The sequence below is a fragment of the Electrophorus electricus genome, chromosome 24 (genome assembly GCF_013358815.1).
Source record: "Electrophorus electricus isolate fEleEle1 chromosome 24, fEleEle1.pri, whole genome shotgun sequence".
Classification (NCBI taxonomy): domain Eukaryota; kingdom Metazoa; phylum Chordata; class Actinopteri; order Gymnotiformes; family Gymnotidae; genus Electrophorus; species Electrophorus electricus.
Genome location: NC_049558.1, coordinates 35756 through 55620, shown reverse-complemented (window position 1 = coordinate 55620; position 19865 = coordinate 35756). Strand labels below are relative to the sequence as shown.

Here is a 19865-nt window from a genome sequence, read left to right as displayed (position 1 = left end):
GGGTATGAGAAATTAAAATACTGAAAATCAAAACGCTAAAAACAGCGCTACAACGATAGAAACGTATCAATGTGGACTTTAATAAAATGCACAATAAAATTTAACTGTTTGCAATAATCTGGAAATGTCACAATAGGGGAGTTGGTTGGTTTAACAATTACAGGAAATAATACACAAACTGTATATAATCAATGTAGATGACAAAGCCACAAGACAAATCAGCTCATTGTGTTAGCTTGTGCATCATTCTTTTGAATTAACTGAGCAATATTGTGCACAACATTGGGGGAAATCCAAATCACATTATGAAAAGGATTAACTGCATGACTGCTCCTTTGCACAACACAGATCTAAGCTCCGAATTCATATAATTCTGATCATGCCACGTATGAAACATCTAATCTAATTTGTTTATTGTTAACTGGCTTCGTCCAATGGAAGGTCAGCAAATTAAAAACTGCTCAAACACATCTTGCCCTTCAACATTGAAATCCATCCTTTACACGACTGGAAAGCATGTTCTAGTCCTGGGAGGCGGATCTGGATCTGGATTTGGAGCGAGACCCAGACTTGGAGCGCGAACGGGAATGCCGTTCGGGAGACTTGGAGCCGCTTTTCTCCGCTGGAGGTGAAGGTGAGCGAGAGGCCGACTTGGCCCGGCCTTCGTTCCCGTTGGTGGCGGGTGATGTGGAGCGGCTTCGGGATTTCTTACTGGCTGACTTCTCGTTGGAGCGGCCTCGCGAGTCCCGCTCTGACTTCACCTTGGAGGTGCTCTTGGAGCGCGATTTCCGGTTGTCAGAGCGGGAACGAGACTTGCGGCTGGTGGACCTGCTGCGAGACTTGTGGGTGCGTGAGCGCGAGTGGGATTTGCGTGTGCGTGAGCGAGACTTGCTAGAGGGGGACTTGGAGCGGGACTTGCGGCCCGACCGTGAGCGGGACTTGTGACGGGACCTGGAGCGAGAGCGACGCCGACGGGACCGGGACCTGGGAAAGAGGGGGATTGTGCAAATAGATGAGACAACCGCACTGCGCTACAGGAGGAGCAGAGTGCAGAACAACAGATAGTGGAGCAGTGCTGGTACCTTGAGCGAGATCTTGAGTTGCTTCGGGAACGGCTGCTCCGGCGGCTCCTGCTACGTGAGCGACGCCGGCTGCGGGACCTGCGAATGAAAACAGTACCGCAATGCAACACGCATAAGCGCGCGCGCACACACCCCGGCATTTACATTTATATATGGATGCCTTAATGCAGTTTGGCTTTCAAAAAGCTCTTTGCACAAGGTAAGTATAAAATATTCTAATAAGATGATGGAATTTACTACCACAAAGTTTGATTAAATTTAAATTTACAAAATCAGGGTGTGTGCCGCCACCCCCCAGGACAAAATTGTTTTTCAATGTTCTTTACATTTCACATAAAGGTCAAGATAAATGCACAGCAAAACATTCCAGAAGAGCACAACCCATTGAACATTTGTTTACTAATAACTTAGCAATCACCAATATTGATCCTGTACCTGTAATTTATTTAGTGTAATTAAACCTTTAAGTACTCCACTCAAGTGCCTTTGAGAAGTTAAAAAGTTAAAAGGAAATCATTTTAGCCATTCTGACTAGCTACATTCTCCACCTCTTCCTCTGTGGAACATGACCCAATGGACTCATGTATTCACCAGCAAATGACCAGTAAGACTCGAACTATACAAGATCAGATCAATACCACGAGGCACAGAGGAGTCCAAGTTAAAATCAAACTTGGAGACACCTCTACTTAGAGTTAAATGCCTTCATTTTCTTTGAAGTAGCCAAGGCTCTATGGCAAATATTTGATAGTTTACACAGGAGCTCTAATAGTTGTTAAATGCAATGAAGAAACATTACTGTTAAGTACTCCGGAAAGCACTATGTAAATGAAAAGTTTTAGTACTATGAATGAGAAGGGTCAGGGGGTAGGAGCAGATAAGACACAAAAAGGACCAAGCATCACTGGTTCAGCCACCCGAGAGCGACAGATCGTCTCCATGCATTACCTAGAGCGGCTTCCCGAGTAGGAACGCCGCCTCCTTGGCTTGTCCTCGATCAGCCGGATTTTCCTGCCATTGATGTCTGTGCCGTCCAATTTGTCCAGAGCCCTGCGCATGTCGGAGTGGGTGCGGAACTCAATCACCCCCTCGTTGGTGCGCTCTTTGTGGGCATCAGCATAGGTCACCTCCCCCGCCTGTCGCATGAAGTCCTGCCAGACAACATAGGGCTGCAGTTCTGCATTCTGGAGGGTGGTGCAATATTCTGAACTTGTACTGGGATATCAAACAAGTATTAGAGTATATCTATCCTGAGGCATTTTAAATCTTTCTTTACAACATTAAGTTGTATGCCATTCAAGGATGTGTGTCATGTTTTCAGCCATTTCAAATGTAATTTGGGAAAGAGGCACATGTAGTGCAATACTCTTTCCTTGCCATCCTAAAAGAGCACTTCTGCACATGTACAACAACAGGCATACAACAAACTACATCATACAAATGCGCTGTAAAATCATTAACCGTCGAACCCTCCCCTTCACAAAGCAATAATCGCAGATAGATAACCCACCCTATTACAATGCAAAAATGGCAGACATAACATGGCAGAAGGAAAGTCCGTAGCGTTCATACTTACCTTCAGGTCTTGCCAGCTGCAGCGACTGGACAGATTCTCCACGATAAGCCGGTACTCAGTGCGAACCGGGGGACCATACTTGTCCCTGCCCGAGCGGCTCCTGCTACTGTAACCACCTTCAACAGACAGGGGGAAACCAAGAGCAGCAGTCAGGAGGGTCTGCCCCTCTCAGGGAGACATTCAAACAAGAGACTAATTCATAAATTGCCCAGAAACGGTAAAGCTGGCAGCGACTGCCTTCTTGTTGCTTATCGCAAACCTGTTCACAGACTCAGGCATGAGCTGTTTACTGCCTCCCAGACATGGAATTACTATTTGGAACAGAGATATAGGAACTCAAAAACACAGAGCTGATCAGACAAGGTCATAATCTTTCAAGGAAAATGGTCAATTTTGTGTATGGAAAATATATGAAAATACATTCAAACAAAAACAGGTTAAAACATGTTTCTCCCTTGTATGTAAATCACTGACCACATTGAACAGTATGCCTAACCGAATGCCTCCCGTTCAGAGATTGCTTTTACATCTTTGGCTAGAGGCTTTCCATATCGACAACATAATAACTAACATTCCTCACCATCACCCCTGGTCTATTGGCAAAAGGCTGCTGTCATCTTGGCTTCCGGTTAGGTCAGCCAAAGCATCAAGGGGCAAAGGTCACACACACATTGTAAGGTGAAGGCCAAGGCCAAACCGGTCAGGTAGTCATCTTAGCCACAACGAACTCGGACTCAGCCTCAGCCCCCACTGGACTCTTTCAAATTGAAACATCAAGGACTCTGTCACTGTGGCAATCAAACTGGAAATAAAATTGCAACTTTAGCAGTCATACATAATAACTGACGTTCATGTTTCCACTCGGCTACAACAAAAGCTTGAACAGTATATAATCAAAAAATAAATGAACATTCAAGACAGTCAGTATCATCATATATGCTGGAGAGAGTTTCTTCTTAAAACTCCAATTAATACTCTTGGATTAGGATGAGAACATACACGCCAAATTCTTGCTATCAATAATCTGGACCATTTAAAAGACTTGTTTAAACAAACTTCTCTTACCATAAGTGATTCATAATCCATTTTCTGTGAAAACAGCCCATGTTATCCACTATAAGAGGGAGTTGTGTAATCTGTTTCATTGACACGTACTGAATTATTGGGACAAACCAGATTAACAATCTATCTTAAATTCAGTTGAGTCTTCCAGGCATTTTGATATCCATCTGAGATCTTGAGTTCCTAAGAGCTTTATTCTTGCAAAGAGGATTGTTTTTCCCATTGGGAAAACAAGGCACTAACCATGTGAATGAAGTGATACACTATTCTCTTTACTTCATTTGTGTTGTTTGTTTATTTAATTTGAGAGGGTTGTTGTGCAGGACCTTTAAAGTGTTGATGTTTGTTAAGCATACTTGGCCATACAAATGGGTCATGCAGGCAAAGCACTGCTCTGTGAAGCACTGTGACCCTCTTGCACCTCAGTTTGAGTACTGTGCACACTTTATGCCAGATAATACAAAATAGAACTTTTAGTTGGGCTGTTTACTCCCTGTGTACTAACAGACATAGTATCTCTCCAGAGTGCAGGGTACTTAGTAATAAAAAAGTGAAGCACAAATTTGCTTTAAAATTACTAAACCAATTCTAAACTTTTATAAAAGTTTACAAAACTGTGACCAAATACCCAACATACAGGTATTAAAAGCACATATTTCTCAACACTACGGAACACACTTACTGCGGCCGCCTCCATAATAACCTCCTCCGCCGTATCCATCCCGGTCTCGCCGCGGTCCTCTCGCATGCTCTACCATCACCCTCTCGCCACAAAGCTCCTTCCCATTGAGCTCATACACCGCATCGTCGGCGTCCCGAGTGTCCTCAAACTCCACAAAGCCGTACCTAGAAAATCACAGAATAAGTCTCATTGGATTTTTAACCTATATTAACCTATAAATTGTGATTCTTATTTACTCCACAAATAATGTTTGGACTTTTTCAAGAGACTTTAACATTGCCTTCAGATATTATATCCCGGATATCATTCTTTAACCAGTTGTTTAACGTAGTGTCGATGTCGGGCATTTGTTTCAGCTAGCAGTGCAAATATCAAATTAGCTGTCCGTTAGCTACAAAGGTAAACACTTGTCCAACGAAGCCAGTTTGTAAATGCTTAGTCGTTACAGTTTTGTAAACAAATTTAAAAAAAACTCTAGATGGCAATCTTGCTATATTTTCCACATAGCTACTAGTTTTAAAAACGTCGAGGCTACAACAACAAAACTGGACATATTCATTTTATATAAGATAACTAGCTAGCTCGCTCGCGCTAGCTAAGCTACAGCGCGTGTGTTCCGACAACGAGGGTCGAAACGAGAAAATGGGGTGTTAGCTTCTGCTAACAGAGAGAATATGTAGGTTAGCCAAGTAGCTATGAATACGTGGGATAAAAACTGGCCCTTCAGCAAAACCGCATATCCTATGTATCTTGCGGGGGAGTTTGTAGATGGCTAGTTTCTGCCCAAGAAAAGCGGTTGTTGTCATAGTTCGAAAGCTAGGCCAGATAGGCTAACTATGCTAAGATTTGATAAGAAGCTAACGGCATCCAACACATGGCTAGGTAAAATTCTCAGTCAACATAACATGTCCCAACCGAAATGACGATCCTATAACTTTTATTTAACAGATTTACAAACAAAACGGTAAAATGCAATTAGACAATGCTATCTTATATTTCGTAAGCAGTTACGGTCTGAGGTTAGCAAAATAGCTCGCTGGCTAATGGCGCACAGGCTGTACTCTTGTGATATGTAAAGCTCGCCTAGTTACCCATTTTTTAGGTCCACTTCAAGAAGCTTTCCGTATCCACTGAAAAATCGCTGTATATCCTTTTCGCGGACATGATAACTCAGGCGTCCAATGTACACCCGAGGCATGATATTTTCGTTTGTAACAAGCCCTAGAAACACTTCTACTCTCCTCCCAACCACGACATTAAAAGGACGTGAAATCAGCAAAAGCAACTCTTTTATCAAAATGGAGACCAATAGCTTTCAAATTACAAGTCTCGCACTACCAACACCGTGTGGTGTACAAATTATCTTACTCTTTTCTCTTTAGCTTCGGCTTACAGATAATTCAGTGAATGTTGTTCAACACGGACATATTATTTTGTATGCATTGTTTATTTTACAACATTCAAACGATCCATACTATTCATTTCTCATTATAGGATGCTTTAACTTGGAATATGTATCGTTACATAAGATCAAAATCCCGTAACTCCAAACATAAGAAAACAGTTTAGACATGTTTAGTTATGGTACTATCTATAGCATGAGATGTGTGTGTGCATAAAATCTTATACAGACATAGCATGAGTCTTCTCTAATCTACTGATTACATACCAGTCAAGTTATCCTTCCTGTAAACATCAGTGAAAAATAAGTCTGGCAAAGCTATAAAGCAGTTTTAAACAATTTAGATGCATGTCGCCTTTAAAACAATAAATATAATTAACTTTATATATTTTTGATTCAAAAATGGTTTGAGAAATTGCCAGCAAGTGTCAATAAACAATGATAAAACATACACATACCTTCCTTTATGCATGTGTGTGAATTTGTATGTGTTGGAGAAATGTAACATATAGACATGAATGGACAAAGTCCATCTCTATGTTTGTCTGCATTGCATAGCTGTCACAGGGATGAATTTCCCCTGTCACTGCACAAACAGCATCCTAAAATATTAAAGCGAGAAGCACTTCTAACTTTTTCTAATAGTTAGGATGTGATGCTTTGCATCTTTTATAAAAATGAGCCCAACACCTCACTAATTAGCTGCATATACGTATAGTGTAAATTACTGTGATATGTCAAGAAGGATTTATAGTACAAACTTATGCCAGTAAATACACCAGCATCCTAGGGGTATGCATCAAATCATATGCAGACATAGCTTGCATTTTCTTTATTGGAGTCCTGCATTAGGGTAGGAGTTATGACAATGGTTTAATTTGAGGTAGCATTTTTGCTCTTCATCAAAGTGACTCAGATAACTATAGACAAATTCTACCATGACATTTTCAGTAAATTTCTAACAAGCACTGTAAAATGTGCATCACTGTGACCCTGCAGAATGCTATACTCACAGAGGAAAACAGTACACATTTACTATGCCCTAGAAAAGATACCAGAATACCAACAAAAATGCAACATTCTGAAGTGCTTTCCTTCATACTGAAGCCATATTTTTAGGCCTTTGTAAGATTCAAAATGCTATGCCCATCTTATCAAAACACATTCTATACTGGACTGTTTACTATAACTGTTCTAACAATATTGATTTACAGTCAAAAACCCATCTTATGTGCAAAAATGTTATATCAAAGGTGCATATATAAGGGAAGGTAACAGCATTGCACAGTAGCTTTTGCAAGAAAGCTCAGCATGCTAAAATAGGAGACAGATTGCCATATGTAAGATGACAACTTATTAAAGGTAGCAATAAAAAATCCAAAAGAAAACAAAAAAGTATTCCAAAGAGTTCTTACGTCGTACATACAACTTATGTGGTTTAAAGTAGGAATCAATAACACGCAGAATTTAAACGACTACTGTAACATAGTTGGGAAAAACCAAAGAACCTTTGGAAGACATTACTTTCTTGTTTTGTTACAGGACCCTTTGTCACACAATATATTGGTTATAACTGGGAGGGGAGGAATGAACATAATCCTAATTAGGACTTTGTGCATACTGATAATCACCAGGCTCATTCCTTAAGCTTGCTCTCAATGAAATCCTGGATCTTGTTGATCTTCTCCTCTTGCTGGTCTAGCAGATCTAAGATTACTCCCATAGGTGTCCTCTTCAGCCCTGCACCCTCAATCTTATTCTCCAACTTGTTCTTCATGCTACGTAGTCGCAGAGAGGCATGTATCAGGATCACTAAAAAAAAGATAACTCTATCAATTAATTATCCAGGATTTACAATACACAAAGATCAAAAGATCTATGATTAAATAAAACTTAATAGTGCATCTAACGATTCTGTTAAAAATGCTTTCACTACTACTAATAAACAAAAGCATCAACACATTGACTTGTGGTTATTCATTGCCATTGTCTTATTCTACTTTAGGTATGTTAACATTTTTGGTTTAACAGCTCTGCAGGGCAGAGAGAATGAAAATATTTCCAGAGCCTAGTATCAGCTCACTAAATTCTGTGCCTTTAACACAGAGCATGAAGTTTCATTTTAAGTTGAGCCATTGCCAAATGTCAGCGAGTCCTAAAAATAGAAAAATATACCATAAATACTGTAAAAAAAAAATCAGCAGCATTCCATGCCTTAACTCAGCAGCCATTCCACCCATTCTAAACATTCAAAGCTACACATTCTGTTTTCAAACAGTGATGTGAAATACCCACCCTGTCTTACAACAGTACAGGTTCTTTAATCCATGACCTGAGGATGTTAGCTGAAAGTAACCCATGATCACGAATGTGGCTCAACTTTGCAACATTTCACCAGGGAAAGTGAAGAAGCTTCACTATATGGGCCTTTCATCTTGTAGGCTATCTTTTGGTTATGGAAGCTGGTTTTAAAGGGTAAACAACAACTAATGACCCAGATTTATTATTTAAACCATTGAAGCAAACTGCATAACAAAACAGTAGTAAAGAAACTCTGTAAAGAAAACAACAATAACTCAAAATGCAATAAAAGGCCAGTTTCCAAGGTTTGTGCAACAAACATGCCAAATAATGATGACATAGATGGTGAAGGTAATGTCCAAGAATTGTTGACTACCCTACTGACCTCCAAAAACTGCTAAAGGATACACAGCAAGACTGTAAATACTGCTGAACTGTCAGCTTGTCACTAACTTGTCACTGGATAATATGTTGAGATTAATGCTAAACATATAGCATTTATTTAGTTACGCCTCCTTGTACCACTAACAAGGAGATACACCAGCCAGCTATCTTACCTTATATTTACCACCATCTACGTCAACATAAATCTCAATGTGTGCTGTGTTTCACAACTTTATTACAGCTATGCTGCTAGCTTGTGATTATCCTTGAATACTTTGAATGTAATATTATAAAAATTAAAAATATAAAAATAATTTGCATATTTTTATTTTCTTACATCTGAAAACTTTGTGACCAGGTACTGTATCAAAATGACTTCAGTTTTGCTGCCGCCAATGAATTTAGTACTCACAGAGCAAAGGGAATGTGATGCCAAAGATAAACACCATCACCCCTCCACAGAGAGAGAGCAGGAAGTAGCTGGTTGCCATGACAACAATAAGAAAGAGAGCAGGGTTCTTCTTCTTGAAGTTCTTGACCACAGCTTTGTTCTCTCCAGCCCACACTAAGCCCATAAAGACCACGGTGACCACTGTGCCACCAAGCAACATTCCCACTGGGTTCATAAACCTGCAACAACCAATAACAAGAGCAAAAAAGACATGTCGAAAAATGTATTTAGATGATATTCACCTCAAATGACGATAAAAAAACGAACACCAATTCTCTAATGTGAGAAGCATGTCTACGTGTCTGTACATGACAAAGGTACTGCGATGCTAATACTTTGCATTATGAACGCACAATTCCTTGTGATATAATTACACATTTAAGGGTTAGTGGGGTACTTGCTGATGACAATTCACCATTACTGCCGAGTTGTCATTTGGACTATTGATTACATAGTCCGATTGACTACTGGTCCGGGCAGCTGCGACGTTTCCGGCCTGTTAGCCAAGATAGCCATTAAAGCTTAATAAATATCGGTCTACATAACTCTAGTCTATGATCTATCATACACTTTATAAATAGCAAACACTAAAAGTCACAAAGTGGTTATTAGGCTATACGCATACAAATAATAAATGTGTGTGATATTTCTTTCCATCTGGGCGTAACCCTTCATTAACCATCTTAACGAAGTCTGCAGCACAAAACCTAGCAGACCCGATGATGGTTTCTAAATACGTGCTAAACTTTGCTCTAGAAATTCCACAGCACACGACATCCTACACTAGCCGGACTGTCGTACTCATTTACACAGTAGCTGGTTATACGACGGTGGTAACGCTACGCGATAAGCAGGTTTGGGGAGATTTCTCATTAGTTTATGACATCTAGCTAGTTATCTTAGCTAAGTACATCACACGGCTAACTATCGGGTTACGATGAACGCGGGATTTATCCACAACGGACCAGCTAGACAATTAAAATACTGTATCTTAAACATACACAACCACAACCTGTACTACGGTAGGTTAAGCAGTCAAGTTACACAATAAAGTTACTGGAACTGGCTAGCGAACTTAGATGGCGTTAGCTAAATACCTACCCGACAATCAGGAAGAGCACAACAGCCACCGTAAAATAATTTGTCTGAAAGTACAGCAAATTGCTTATTACTCTGTTATTCCATTTAGCTAAGTCTGACATATCTGGTTTGGCGAAGCGATCAGCTCCAGGGAAAAAGTCTTCCCATGGTCTAAACGGTGCGACTTCCATTGCATCCATCGAGTCGTCGATGTTCCGGGACCGGCTCGGTTGGTCCTTACTGCCCAAGTGAAGTCAGAAATAACAACTGGGTTTGTTTAAAAACGTCTGGCAATATACAAGTCTACGATCAGATTTTTGTCAAGGTACCCATTCATTATTCTGGTAAAGAAAGCTAAGATCCAATCAGTGCAAAATAATATCCAATTTTGTGGTGTATAAGCAAATAACAGATTTTTAAAATTATTTATAACTATTTGGGTGAGTTGTAAACATAAACATTTGAACTATGTACATCTATAAAGCATATCTAGAGGTTGCTAATCCATAGATATACGTTATAACAGATAATCAGGAGTACCTGTCATGAGGTTAATTTACTGCTCAGCACTAGGTTTGAGTTTGTGAAAAATAAGGGCCCGTGGAGGCACTACACTAGCCACTATATTTATAGTGCACTAGTCTGATCCATTTTCATAATCAGAAATCGGTTATCTTAATAGGAAGGCTGACAGCACTGCCTGGTTTTTCTCAAAATTGTTTATAGAATATGCCTCGGATACATATGCTTTAACTTTCTTCTCAATAAATTCTAGACCCAAATTAACTAACTAAATCCCGTAAACCAATTAGCAAAGGCGGGGATTCCTGCATCAGCTCAGATCTGCAGAGCACATGCTCCAATATTATTAAGGGTGACCCGTCACGGACGGAAAGCAGGTCTAGCTGACGCAACTCTCCAGGACCCGCCCCCACGTGAGAGACAGCCAATCAGCACAAGAGAAGCCAGTCCTACAGGTGCATCAGCATGGTGCAAAATACTAGGCGTTATTAATTCTCAGTATAACAACTGCAACAGCATCAACAACAATAATAATTATAATTACTAACTCATAATTAAATGTGAATAATAAAGATATCAAATTCATAATGATATAAAAGATATGTTGACGCAGCAATTATTGGGGCCCATGCACTTTGAGACCACAAGAGAAAATATAGGAATCTAATTGACTAACGGCAGCCATGTGTTTTACAGTTTGTGCATTGAACTAAGTCCACAGGGTACACAGAGGGAGAGACATCCCACACAGAGCTCAACTTGGAGAAAAAAATAAGTGCTAGTTTTCTGAAAAGGTCATGTAAAAGAAGAGATCACATCAGACCCTGTTTCTGGTGGTTTTTATATCCCATTCAAAGGGATTAAAGGAGAGCTCTGTGCTACTTCTCCCTCCTGCATCCTGTTTCCCACTCTTTCCCAGTATATCTCCACAACATCTTTCTCTTTTCTATTTTATTTTATATTTTTATCTTTATCTTTTATGCTATACATGAAGTATAAAATAGCCTTTTGATTTACTTTATTTTTGTTTATGTTTATTCTGCTTTCTGAGCACTCTGTAGGAAATAGTTGTGTCAGTACTCACTTTCTGTTACTTACATGCACACTCACCAAGATAAATTCTTAGATAAATGGCAAATCCAGTATCCAGGGGCAAAAAAAGGACATCATACATAATTATATCATCCCCCCAATAAATAAATAAATAAATAAATAGATAGATAGATAGATAGATAGATAGATAGATAGATAGATAGATAGATAGATAGATAGATAGATAGATAGATAGATAGATAGATAGATAGATAGATAGATAAATAAAATAAAGAAAAAGGGACAAAACACCTAGGATTACAACATGATATAAAGACAAGGCGGGATTGAAGCAGGACAGAGAGAATGGTTCCAGGAATTAGAAAACTGCTAACACAACTGTGACACACAAGCAAGGGTTCACACCACAGTCTGGCCAACAGTCAGTGAACCAAAGGCAGTAATTGTCTCTCAATAATTTAATATAATACACTTAGTGATTAATTAGTTATGTTTATTGTACAGTAGTTAAGTGTAGATTTGTCATTTTGCCTGTTCATAGCATCTGCACATCATTTCTGATGACCCTGCTATAGGACATTTCAAATCATCAGGTTGGTGGTGCTCTCATGTGCTTTTTAAAAAAAAGAAAAAAAAGCTGTGTGTTTTTGACAAACTATCACAGATTGCACTGCTGTCATAACTTTCACCACTATACTCCAATATATCAGCCTTCATATAACTATCAGCTAGAGCATTGCTGCTTGTGTGAGCTTAGGGTGACACACTGGAGGAAAAATCAATAGGACTTGAGCCATATATGCAGATGAGCGAGCTTTATTGGTTCTTTCCCTTATGCACTAAGGGAGAGGAGCCTCAAACTTCTCTCTAACATGAGTTCATATACCCCCACCATTCCCCGTTGTTCTCTCATGCTCTAATCTCATGAATCCAGGTGCCAGGCATCTCAACCGTCCTTGAACATTCTTTCCTGCTAAAAACAAGTTGTTACTCCCTGCTGCTGCACCCCTGCCCAGCAACAGTTAAGTGATAACTATCATACTCCATCACTTCTCTATTTGCCTTTCTTGCAGACTGGTCAAGACAAGGGCAAAGGTCACATATTTCTTAATTCTTCTTTTAAGCAAGCATTAAGCATTTTCCCTCGCACACACCTTGTTAGATTACCCAATCTGTTAACCGATTGATTGATCCATGGCCTCTAAATTGTTGTTCTGGTCAACAGATTGGGTTGAATGCAATGATAAGTCATACCAGATCCTGCAGTTATAACTCATATAGTGGTCTTCACCGCAGTTACTATGTTACCAAGTTTATGTTACTATGTTCCATTACAGTGTCCAAGGGTTGCAGGTGTGTGTAGTTACCAGTGGGTGGCGCCATTGCAGAGCTGGATGGCCACATGGCACATGTGGGATCCATAAGATAGACATCTGGAAAAGCCAAAGCACAGCCTCCCATGTATTACCGTGATAGTCCCCTATGAGTCAGTGCTGCATTACTGAAAAATAAAATTATGATCAAAGATTTCTGTTCAACCCCTTAAAATGTTAAAATCTGACAGGCTATATCAGAGTGAGGTTTACATGTTTACATAATAATCACTCTTTTTATAAATAATAAAAGTAATGAAATATTTATTCACCACAATCAGAATTTAAATAAATGATTACAAAACAAAAATAGAACAAAGGGGAAAACAAATCATATCTTTCTACGCAAATACCATGAACTCTTGCCATTCCAACATTCACACAGTTATGTTGCGTCCAGTATTAGTTATTTACAAATCTCAATTTACAGGTATTCACAACTGTGTGAGCAAAATCACACCATAACAACAGAATACTGGGTAATTATTATGGCATATTGTTGTCAGAACTATAGAAATACTGTTGTACTCTTTGTAATCATTATAAATTACTATAAATTAATACATGATTCAGATCATTAAAGAATAAATAAATTATCATACAGTTTGCCCTTTTGCCAGTAAATAGTCATGCTACATTTTTTTTACACTTATGTGTAGTCTACTCTATGAATGAGTGAGAAATAATTGCTCTTCCAGGCAGAGTAGGCCAAGGTTCTATGTGAATTTTCACATGCCTTGGTCAAATTAAAAAATGGTGACCTAAAATTAATTAATCTGTGTTATGAAAACATTCATGCTAAAAGAAAAAAGATTTTTGGAAATAATATTTGGAAATTTTGTTTTTCTATAGCGTGTGTGTGCATGTCTGTGCATGCATGTGTGCATATGTGTGCATATGCTATGGTCCATGGAATATATATGGACATACAAATCTCATGAGATTGACTGTGTTGATGATAGAGATGCAGTAGAGTGTCCAGTAGAACAGGCAGTCGCACACAAACTGAGGCATCAGCTTCCACAACAGAGTCCAAAGGACCCAGCAGAACGATCCCGTGCAGAATGTGCAAATTAGCCTGTATGACATCAGAGTTATAATTAAAAAAAAGCTCTTTACATAAAGCTGTGCAACAGAGACAATCTTGTCAAACTAGTGAAATCACTGGAGATCACATATTATACATAAATAAATGGAGGATGACTGACTGTACACTTTGACATTTGTAGCACTGCTCAAGTTTTTTTCCACTGTTTTAACACCCACTTGGCTCATTAAGATAATTATCAAGTGCTTCAGGAGATGAATCACTGAGTAAAAAAAATCATTTCTAAGCACATTTTAATCTGTATGGGAGAATGCTCTCTTTAGCTGCTTAAGGTAGTTTCTTGTATATCTAAAGCACAAATGCTACTCTTAGAACACTTATTTTTATTTATAATTCCAGCTAATTTGCTCAAATTTAAACTGTGCAAAACAGAAGCTCACCTGGATACTCATCAGGAAATCCTGAAAAGTTATTTATTTAATCATGATAATTAGCTTCCCAATGGAAGTTCAAATTTCCCTAGAATGGAATATTAAAATATCATCCCTTACAAAAAGTATTTGAAATACTTTTGCTCTTTCTACCAAATGTAGTCATCTCATAATTTCAAAACATGTAATAGGACACACCACAGGGTTACAGGCTGTGGTTCTACATGTGCATTGCTTGTGCATCACTCTCTTACCTTCTGTTCAAATGTTAAATTAAGGATAAAACACCCAGGGACTCAGCTTAATCTAAGATCCACCCTGGTGCCTAGAATCAAGGCCAACTGGCAGATCTCACAGGAAATGTGTGTTGTATTTGTCCTCCTGGACTGTTGCTGTCATCCCGTGACACAGAGAAGGACTGTGTGTAGTATGACAACACTGGATGACAAGAAAACATGAGCAATAGAACGTCTCAGCTGTTACCTGATGTTAATTCTCCTCCAGTGGGATTGTAATATTGAACCTTCTTGCAAGGTTACCAGGAAGGCGCTTAAGATGATGATGCGTGATATCCAGTAATGAAGTTCAAGCCAATCCCACACAAAGTCAGCCAGCAGCTAATAAGGAAGGAGACACAGCTTCACCAGAAACCACAGCCACTGCATCGTGCTCAGGGTCTCCTGCTGCCACACCAGGAAGAGGGATCCACAGAGTGAGAATCTGAAAGCTACTGAGGGCAAACAGGTCACACCAGTCTATCTGGCACACACACACACACACATGCCCACTCCTCCTACCAGGCTCTTTAATGAAAGGCCTTCTTCTGATATATTTGTCCACTGTGCGGGACAGCATATGTAGATGAAGGGCAAGAAAGAGACATGGTAATCAAAGAAATACATGTAGAGGATAGTGAAGCATGGGGAGTGGATCAGGCCTAAGAGAAGGAAAAAAGACTTCTTCTCATTTACTGGCTTCAGGAAAGGCAATGTAGAATTATATATGTGTATGTGTGTGTATGTGTATGTGTGTGTGTTTGTGTGTGTGTGTGTGTTACAAACAATCACACATATTTGACTGATAGGTATATGAGGACACTTTACAGCCATGAATTTTAAAAGCCCATACGCTTCCAGAACCCAAGACCAGAGGCCAGAGGAGGTAACGTGCCTGAATCTGTCCTAACCCAGAAAGCCCAGCAGTGGCATTCGGTTTGAGGTCACTGAGAAACATACACAGGAAAATAGTACTGGGATGTCATGTGACAAGGCATTGCATATACAGTGTTAACAAGCACAGGGATTTTCTGCTCCCAGCTCAACTGAAAGTATGACTCATCAAATTTCATAAGAGCAGCATTTTTTAAATTAGTGTGAATATCAACACTGTGGTAGTTATGCGTATCTCATAGCAAAATTCTGGCAATGATTGGAAGCTCAATGATGGGCAGGAAAGTTGCCCAAAAGTGTTTAAGGCTTTCCCCATTTCTGAGGGGACTTAAGGCTTGTTATACATACAGCAGTAAGCAGTACAGGATGGGTTTATGTACCTTGTATTCCCAGAGGGTGAGGGTGTTTCTAGGCCAGTGCCTGCAGAGCATGTACTACCTTCTGCATTGCATGCCTGTGAAGCTGCTTCCCTATACTGTAGGGAGGCTTTGACAAATCCTTCTCCTAGAGCATTCAGCAGCCTAAAACACACACACACACACACACACACACACACACACACACACACACACACACACACACACACACACACACCACTGATGAAGAGAATGGAGAGTGGCTAACACAAATGGTGCACAGCATCAGGTGGGCTAAATTCTCTAACTGTGTTTTAAAAAGGTGACATTTTGTAAAAACTGTTTACCAAATCAGGACCATTTAAAATGCTCCACTGTGTAGCATGTTTGTGCCATACCTGCCGTTGACCTGTTCCTTGAGGAAGATGCCTCTGTACGAGAAAGTCCAAGGACCAAGATCCTCCATCCATATGGCCAGATCCCTCACTGTCCACTCTAGCAGGGGCTTCTTCACCAGCAGCTGTGCCTCTGAGTCCCTACAGCTTCAGTGATACATCAAAAACACTACCTAGGATATAGACACACACACACACACACACATGCACATATACACACATAAACACACACACACACACACACACATACACACGCATATACACACACAAACACATGCACATATACACACACACACACACACACACACACACACACACACACACATGCACACACACACAGTTTTATCCTTGTTAGACACATATTACATATGTATTATACACACTTAGCACCCTCCTTTATTAGGGTCACCCAGCTTGTACCAGCATCCACTCACTATTTTATTTGGTACACCTATTTTATATGTAATAGCTGCTCTATTACTGAATGCAATCTATCCAACGTCATGTACCATGCCAGCAACAGCCTAACCTGTTCATTATTGGTTAGTTTATGACAACAGGTACACTCATGAGCAGATGTTATTGAGGCAGCTGACTACTCTGAGTGCAGCAGTGACTCTGAAATGGGGTTATTTGTGAATTCTCAGCATCGATGCACCTGAGCTAATAACCTCTACTGAAATTTCATATTCCTCCAATACAGCATTTCAGGCTTTTATTCAAAGCTTAACCACAAGTAACCTGATCTTCATCAATATAATTCATTCTTGTTTTCATTGGTAAGTGTTCATCCCACAGGGGGGCTTGACAGTGTGCAGCTCACAGCTATTTTTCTCTGTGGTGGTGGGTAACTTGAGAAGTGTTAGTACGTTGTGTCCCATTGTAATTTCATACAATTTATATATTCTACAGCTGTTGACTGCATGACTGAACTGATGCTGGTCCACTAAAAGGACGCCTGGGCTTTGTTCATGGGTCTGCTGCAGATGTGTCAGCACAGGTTCGTAACTCACAGTGACAAAGGGGAGCGTGATGAGGATGCCAGTGAAGAAGCCACCCACACCCAGCCATGGATGCCAACGAACAGGCAGAGGGATGGCTCTGCAGCTGGCATTACGCGGGTGGGCCTGGAAGGCCTGCAGAGAGTGCACAATTCTTGGATCATCCAGCATGACTTTCCCTCACCTTGTAACATCATCAGAGAAATGCATTTCCACAAGATCCCTGCAAAGAACAAAGTCTTACCTTCGTATTAGGGCTAGGGTTACAGTATGGAAAATGTACAGTACTACATTGGGATTACACTGCTATCTGTTGCAATTACACCACTCCAAGAGTGCTCTCTGGCCCCTAGTGAGTTGCATGAGGTGTGGGTGCATTAAGTATCCCCTCGTTTCACAGGATATGTGGCAAACAGTAGCACACAACACATAAAAATTATTTTGTCTTCCATCTTACCTTAATGAAATGTTTATTTTTGGAAAGTTTTGAAAGAACTCGCAACACCCAGGACACTCCATTGTGTGTGAAGCTTGCAACCACAGAGCGATACAATGGCGACAGAAGCTATGGCCGCAGTTCAGTGTGGTGGGATCCACCATGACTTCATAGCAGCAATGACACTTTAAGGCATCCTGTGAGATATGGACAGACTCATCCTCCACGTCAGATGCAGAGGAACTTACAAATCCATGGTCTACAGCACAGTCTTCTCTTCTTTGCTGGTTTTCCATTTGGCTGCTGTCAGACATATGTCGTGATGTCACTGCACGAGGGAAATACCTAATCGTAGTGGAATCCTCATTGTAGATTTGTGTCCCTTTGATGTTCTTTTTGGTGTGTATAACCTGATATATTTATATATTTACATCTATGGTAACACAAAAATGCACAACTGGAACTTGTGCTCATCAGTGTTCACTGCAGGCACTGTGGTCACTTCCCATTCCAGTTTACAGATCAGGTTAATGCGAGAAAAAAACAGTTAAAGAACAAAGTGAAACTAAACCTTAGTTTAGGGAACATCAAAGTATAAGTCAAATATTGAAGGCTATGTTAAATGCTAAAACCAATGTAAAGCCAACTATCCTTAAGCTCACTGATAGTGTTTTACCTGGTGAAAGCTGCACAAAACCTTTGAAATAAACAATAATTTTCCTATTATGGTTCCTACTGTGTAGAAATTTAAGTATTGTGTAGGAATATAATATCTGCTCAGAACACCCAGCTAAATTCTAAATAGTAAGGTTTCTTACTTTGTTACTGGCCAGTGTACGGGTGGTAAGGTGAGGACCTTGGTGAATATGCAACATTTTGAACATATCAACAAAAAGTTCAAAGCTGGTAGTGTAGAAGAAGAAAGTAACACCCATCCACAGTGTCAACTGTGACAGCCACTCATCTTCCAGGGCGTGCCAGTGTAAAGCATGTTTTACTTACCCCTGTCATTCAGGTGGAAATGTCCTTTATGCACCTCTTTCTGTCACAAGCTGCCACTCATTTGTGTATTAGGAGGGTGAATGTAATGTATACAGACAGTTTGGATATTATCAATTCCATGTTGAAAACTGTACGCTATGGTTAACATTAACGTTTATGTAAAGGACGTGGCTGACTAAGGTTAGCATTTGACGTATGATCCCTTATTTAAGCAAAGTGACTTCCTTTGTCATTGAATCAGCCAGATAGTACCAGTTATCGCACTGTATCAGATGTGCTTCAACACATGAAGCAAAAAACTGCAAGAGAGTCGGACTGCATCAGCTGTTCAGTAGAGCTGCTTCTATGGTTCGGTAACGTTATGTGACTGATCTGAGACCAGGTTTCTGCGCAGACTAAGGAGCAGCACGCACTGGATGACACCTCCACATTCTTGGAGGTCTTGTGAGGGAGCGGGGTCTGGATCGGAGTGCACCTGCTGTGAATTTGAGTGCAGGTGATGCCTCCACCTCTATGCAGGAATCAGCTGACTGCTCAGTGTCTGAAACCAGACCGAGAGAAGGCTCCTCAATCTCCAGATGGAGAACAGCTAAGCGGTCAGAATTTATCTGAAAAAGGGTTGCAGAAGTCATTGTGTAATCCAGCATAGTTTTCTCCACAGTGGTTCAGGGAGGACAGCTCGACCCCCAGGTCCCCAGGAGAATCCTCCTCCGAGCAGGGACAAATAAAGCCAATCTGGAGGATGGTTTTTTTACCCTTCTTTTTTTTCCTTTTCAATAGAAGTGAAGGGTCAGATTCCTCCTTCATGGGGCCATTGAAATAGGGAAGCCGTGAGCGGTAAAGGGACACTTCTTTTCAAGACTCACCTGCCCCGTATTTTTAAAAAAAATAGTGGAATATGCACATCCTCATAGATCCTTTTCAACTGCGGAGATACAGTTTGATGCAAACTCTCATTTTTATTATTTTTTTCAGCATTTTATCATCATTCTAAATTAGCTTGCTGTCAACACCACCAGAACTAAAAGCAAATAACACATAACACAAATAGTGAAGATG

At 40.1% G+C, this 19865-nt stretch overlaps 2 protein-coding genes and 1 pseudogene across 2 annotated transcripts; all 3 read right to left on the bottom strand.

Annotated features, from left to right (window-relative positions):
• Positions 1 to 58: 58 nt before the first annotated feature.
• Positions 59 to 5676, bottom strand: srsf6a (serine and arginine rich splicing factor 6a). The gene is made up of 6 exons (XM_027001730.2): positions 5494 to 5676; positions 4403 to 4566; positions 2659 to 2774; positions 2031 to 2233; positions 1083 to 1160; positions 59 to 984 (listed from the first exon to the last, which is right to left on the bottom strand). Exons 1-6 carry the CDS (start codon positions 5598 to 5600, stop codon positions 522 to 524), a joined length of 1131 nt encoding a protein of 376 aa, XP_026857531.2. The 5' UTR covers positions 5601 to 5676; the 3' UTR covers positions 59 to 521.
• Positions 5677 to 5830: 154 nt separating this feature from the next.
• arl6ip5b (ADP-ribosylation factor-like 6 interacting protein 5b) lies at positions 5831 to 10273 on the bottom strand. Its single transcript, XM_027001805.2, has 3 exons — positions 10042 to 10273; positions 8902 to 9119; positions 5831 to 7616 (listed from the first exon to the last, which is right to left on the bottom strand). Exons 1-3 carry the CDS (start codon positions 10218 to 10220, stop codon positions 7441 to 7443), a joined length of 573 nt encoding a protein of 190 aa, XP_026857606.1. The 5' UTR covers positions 10221 to 10273; the 3' UTR covers positions 5831 to 7440.
• Positions 10274 to 15117: 4844 nt separating this feature from the next.
• Positions 15118 to 18100, bottom strand: LOC113572315 (annotated as a pseudogene).
• Between the last annotated feature and the right edge of the window lie 1765 nt (positions 18101 to 19865).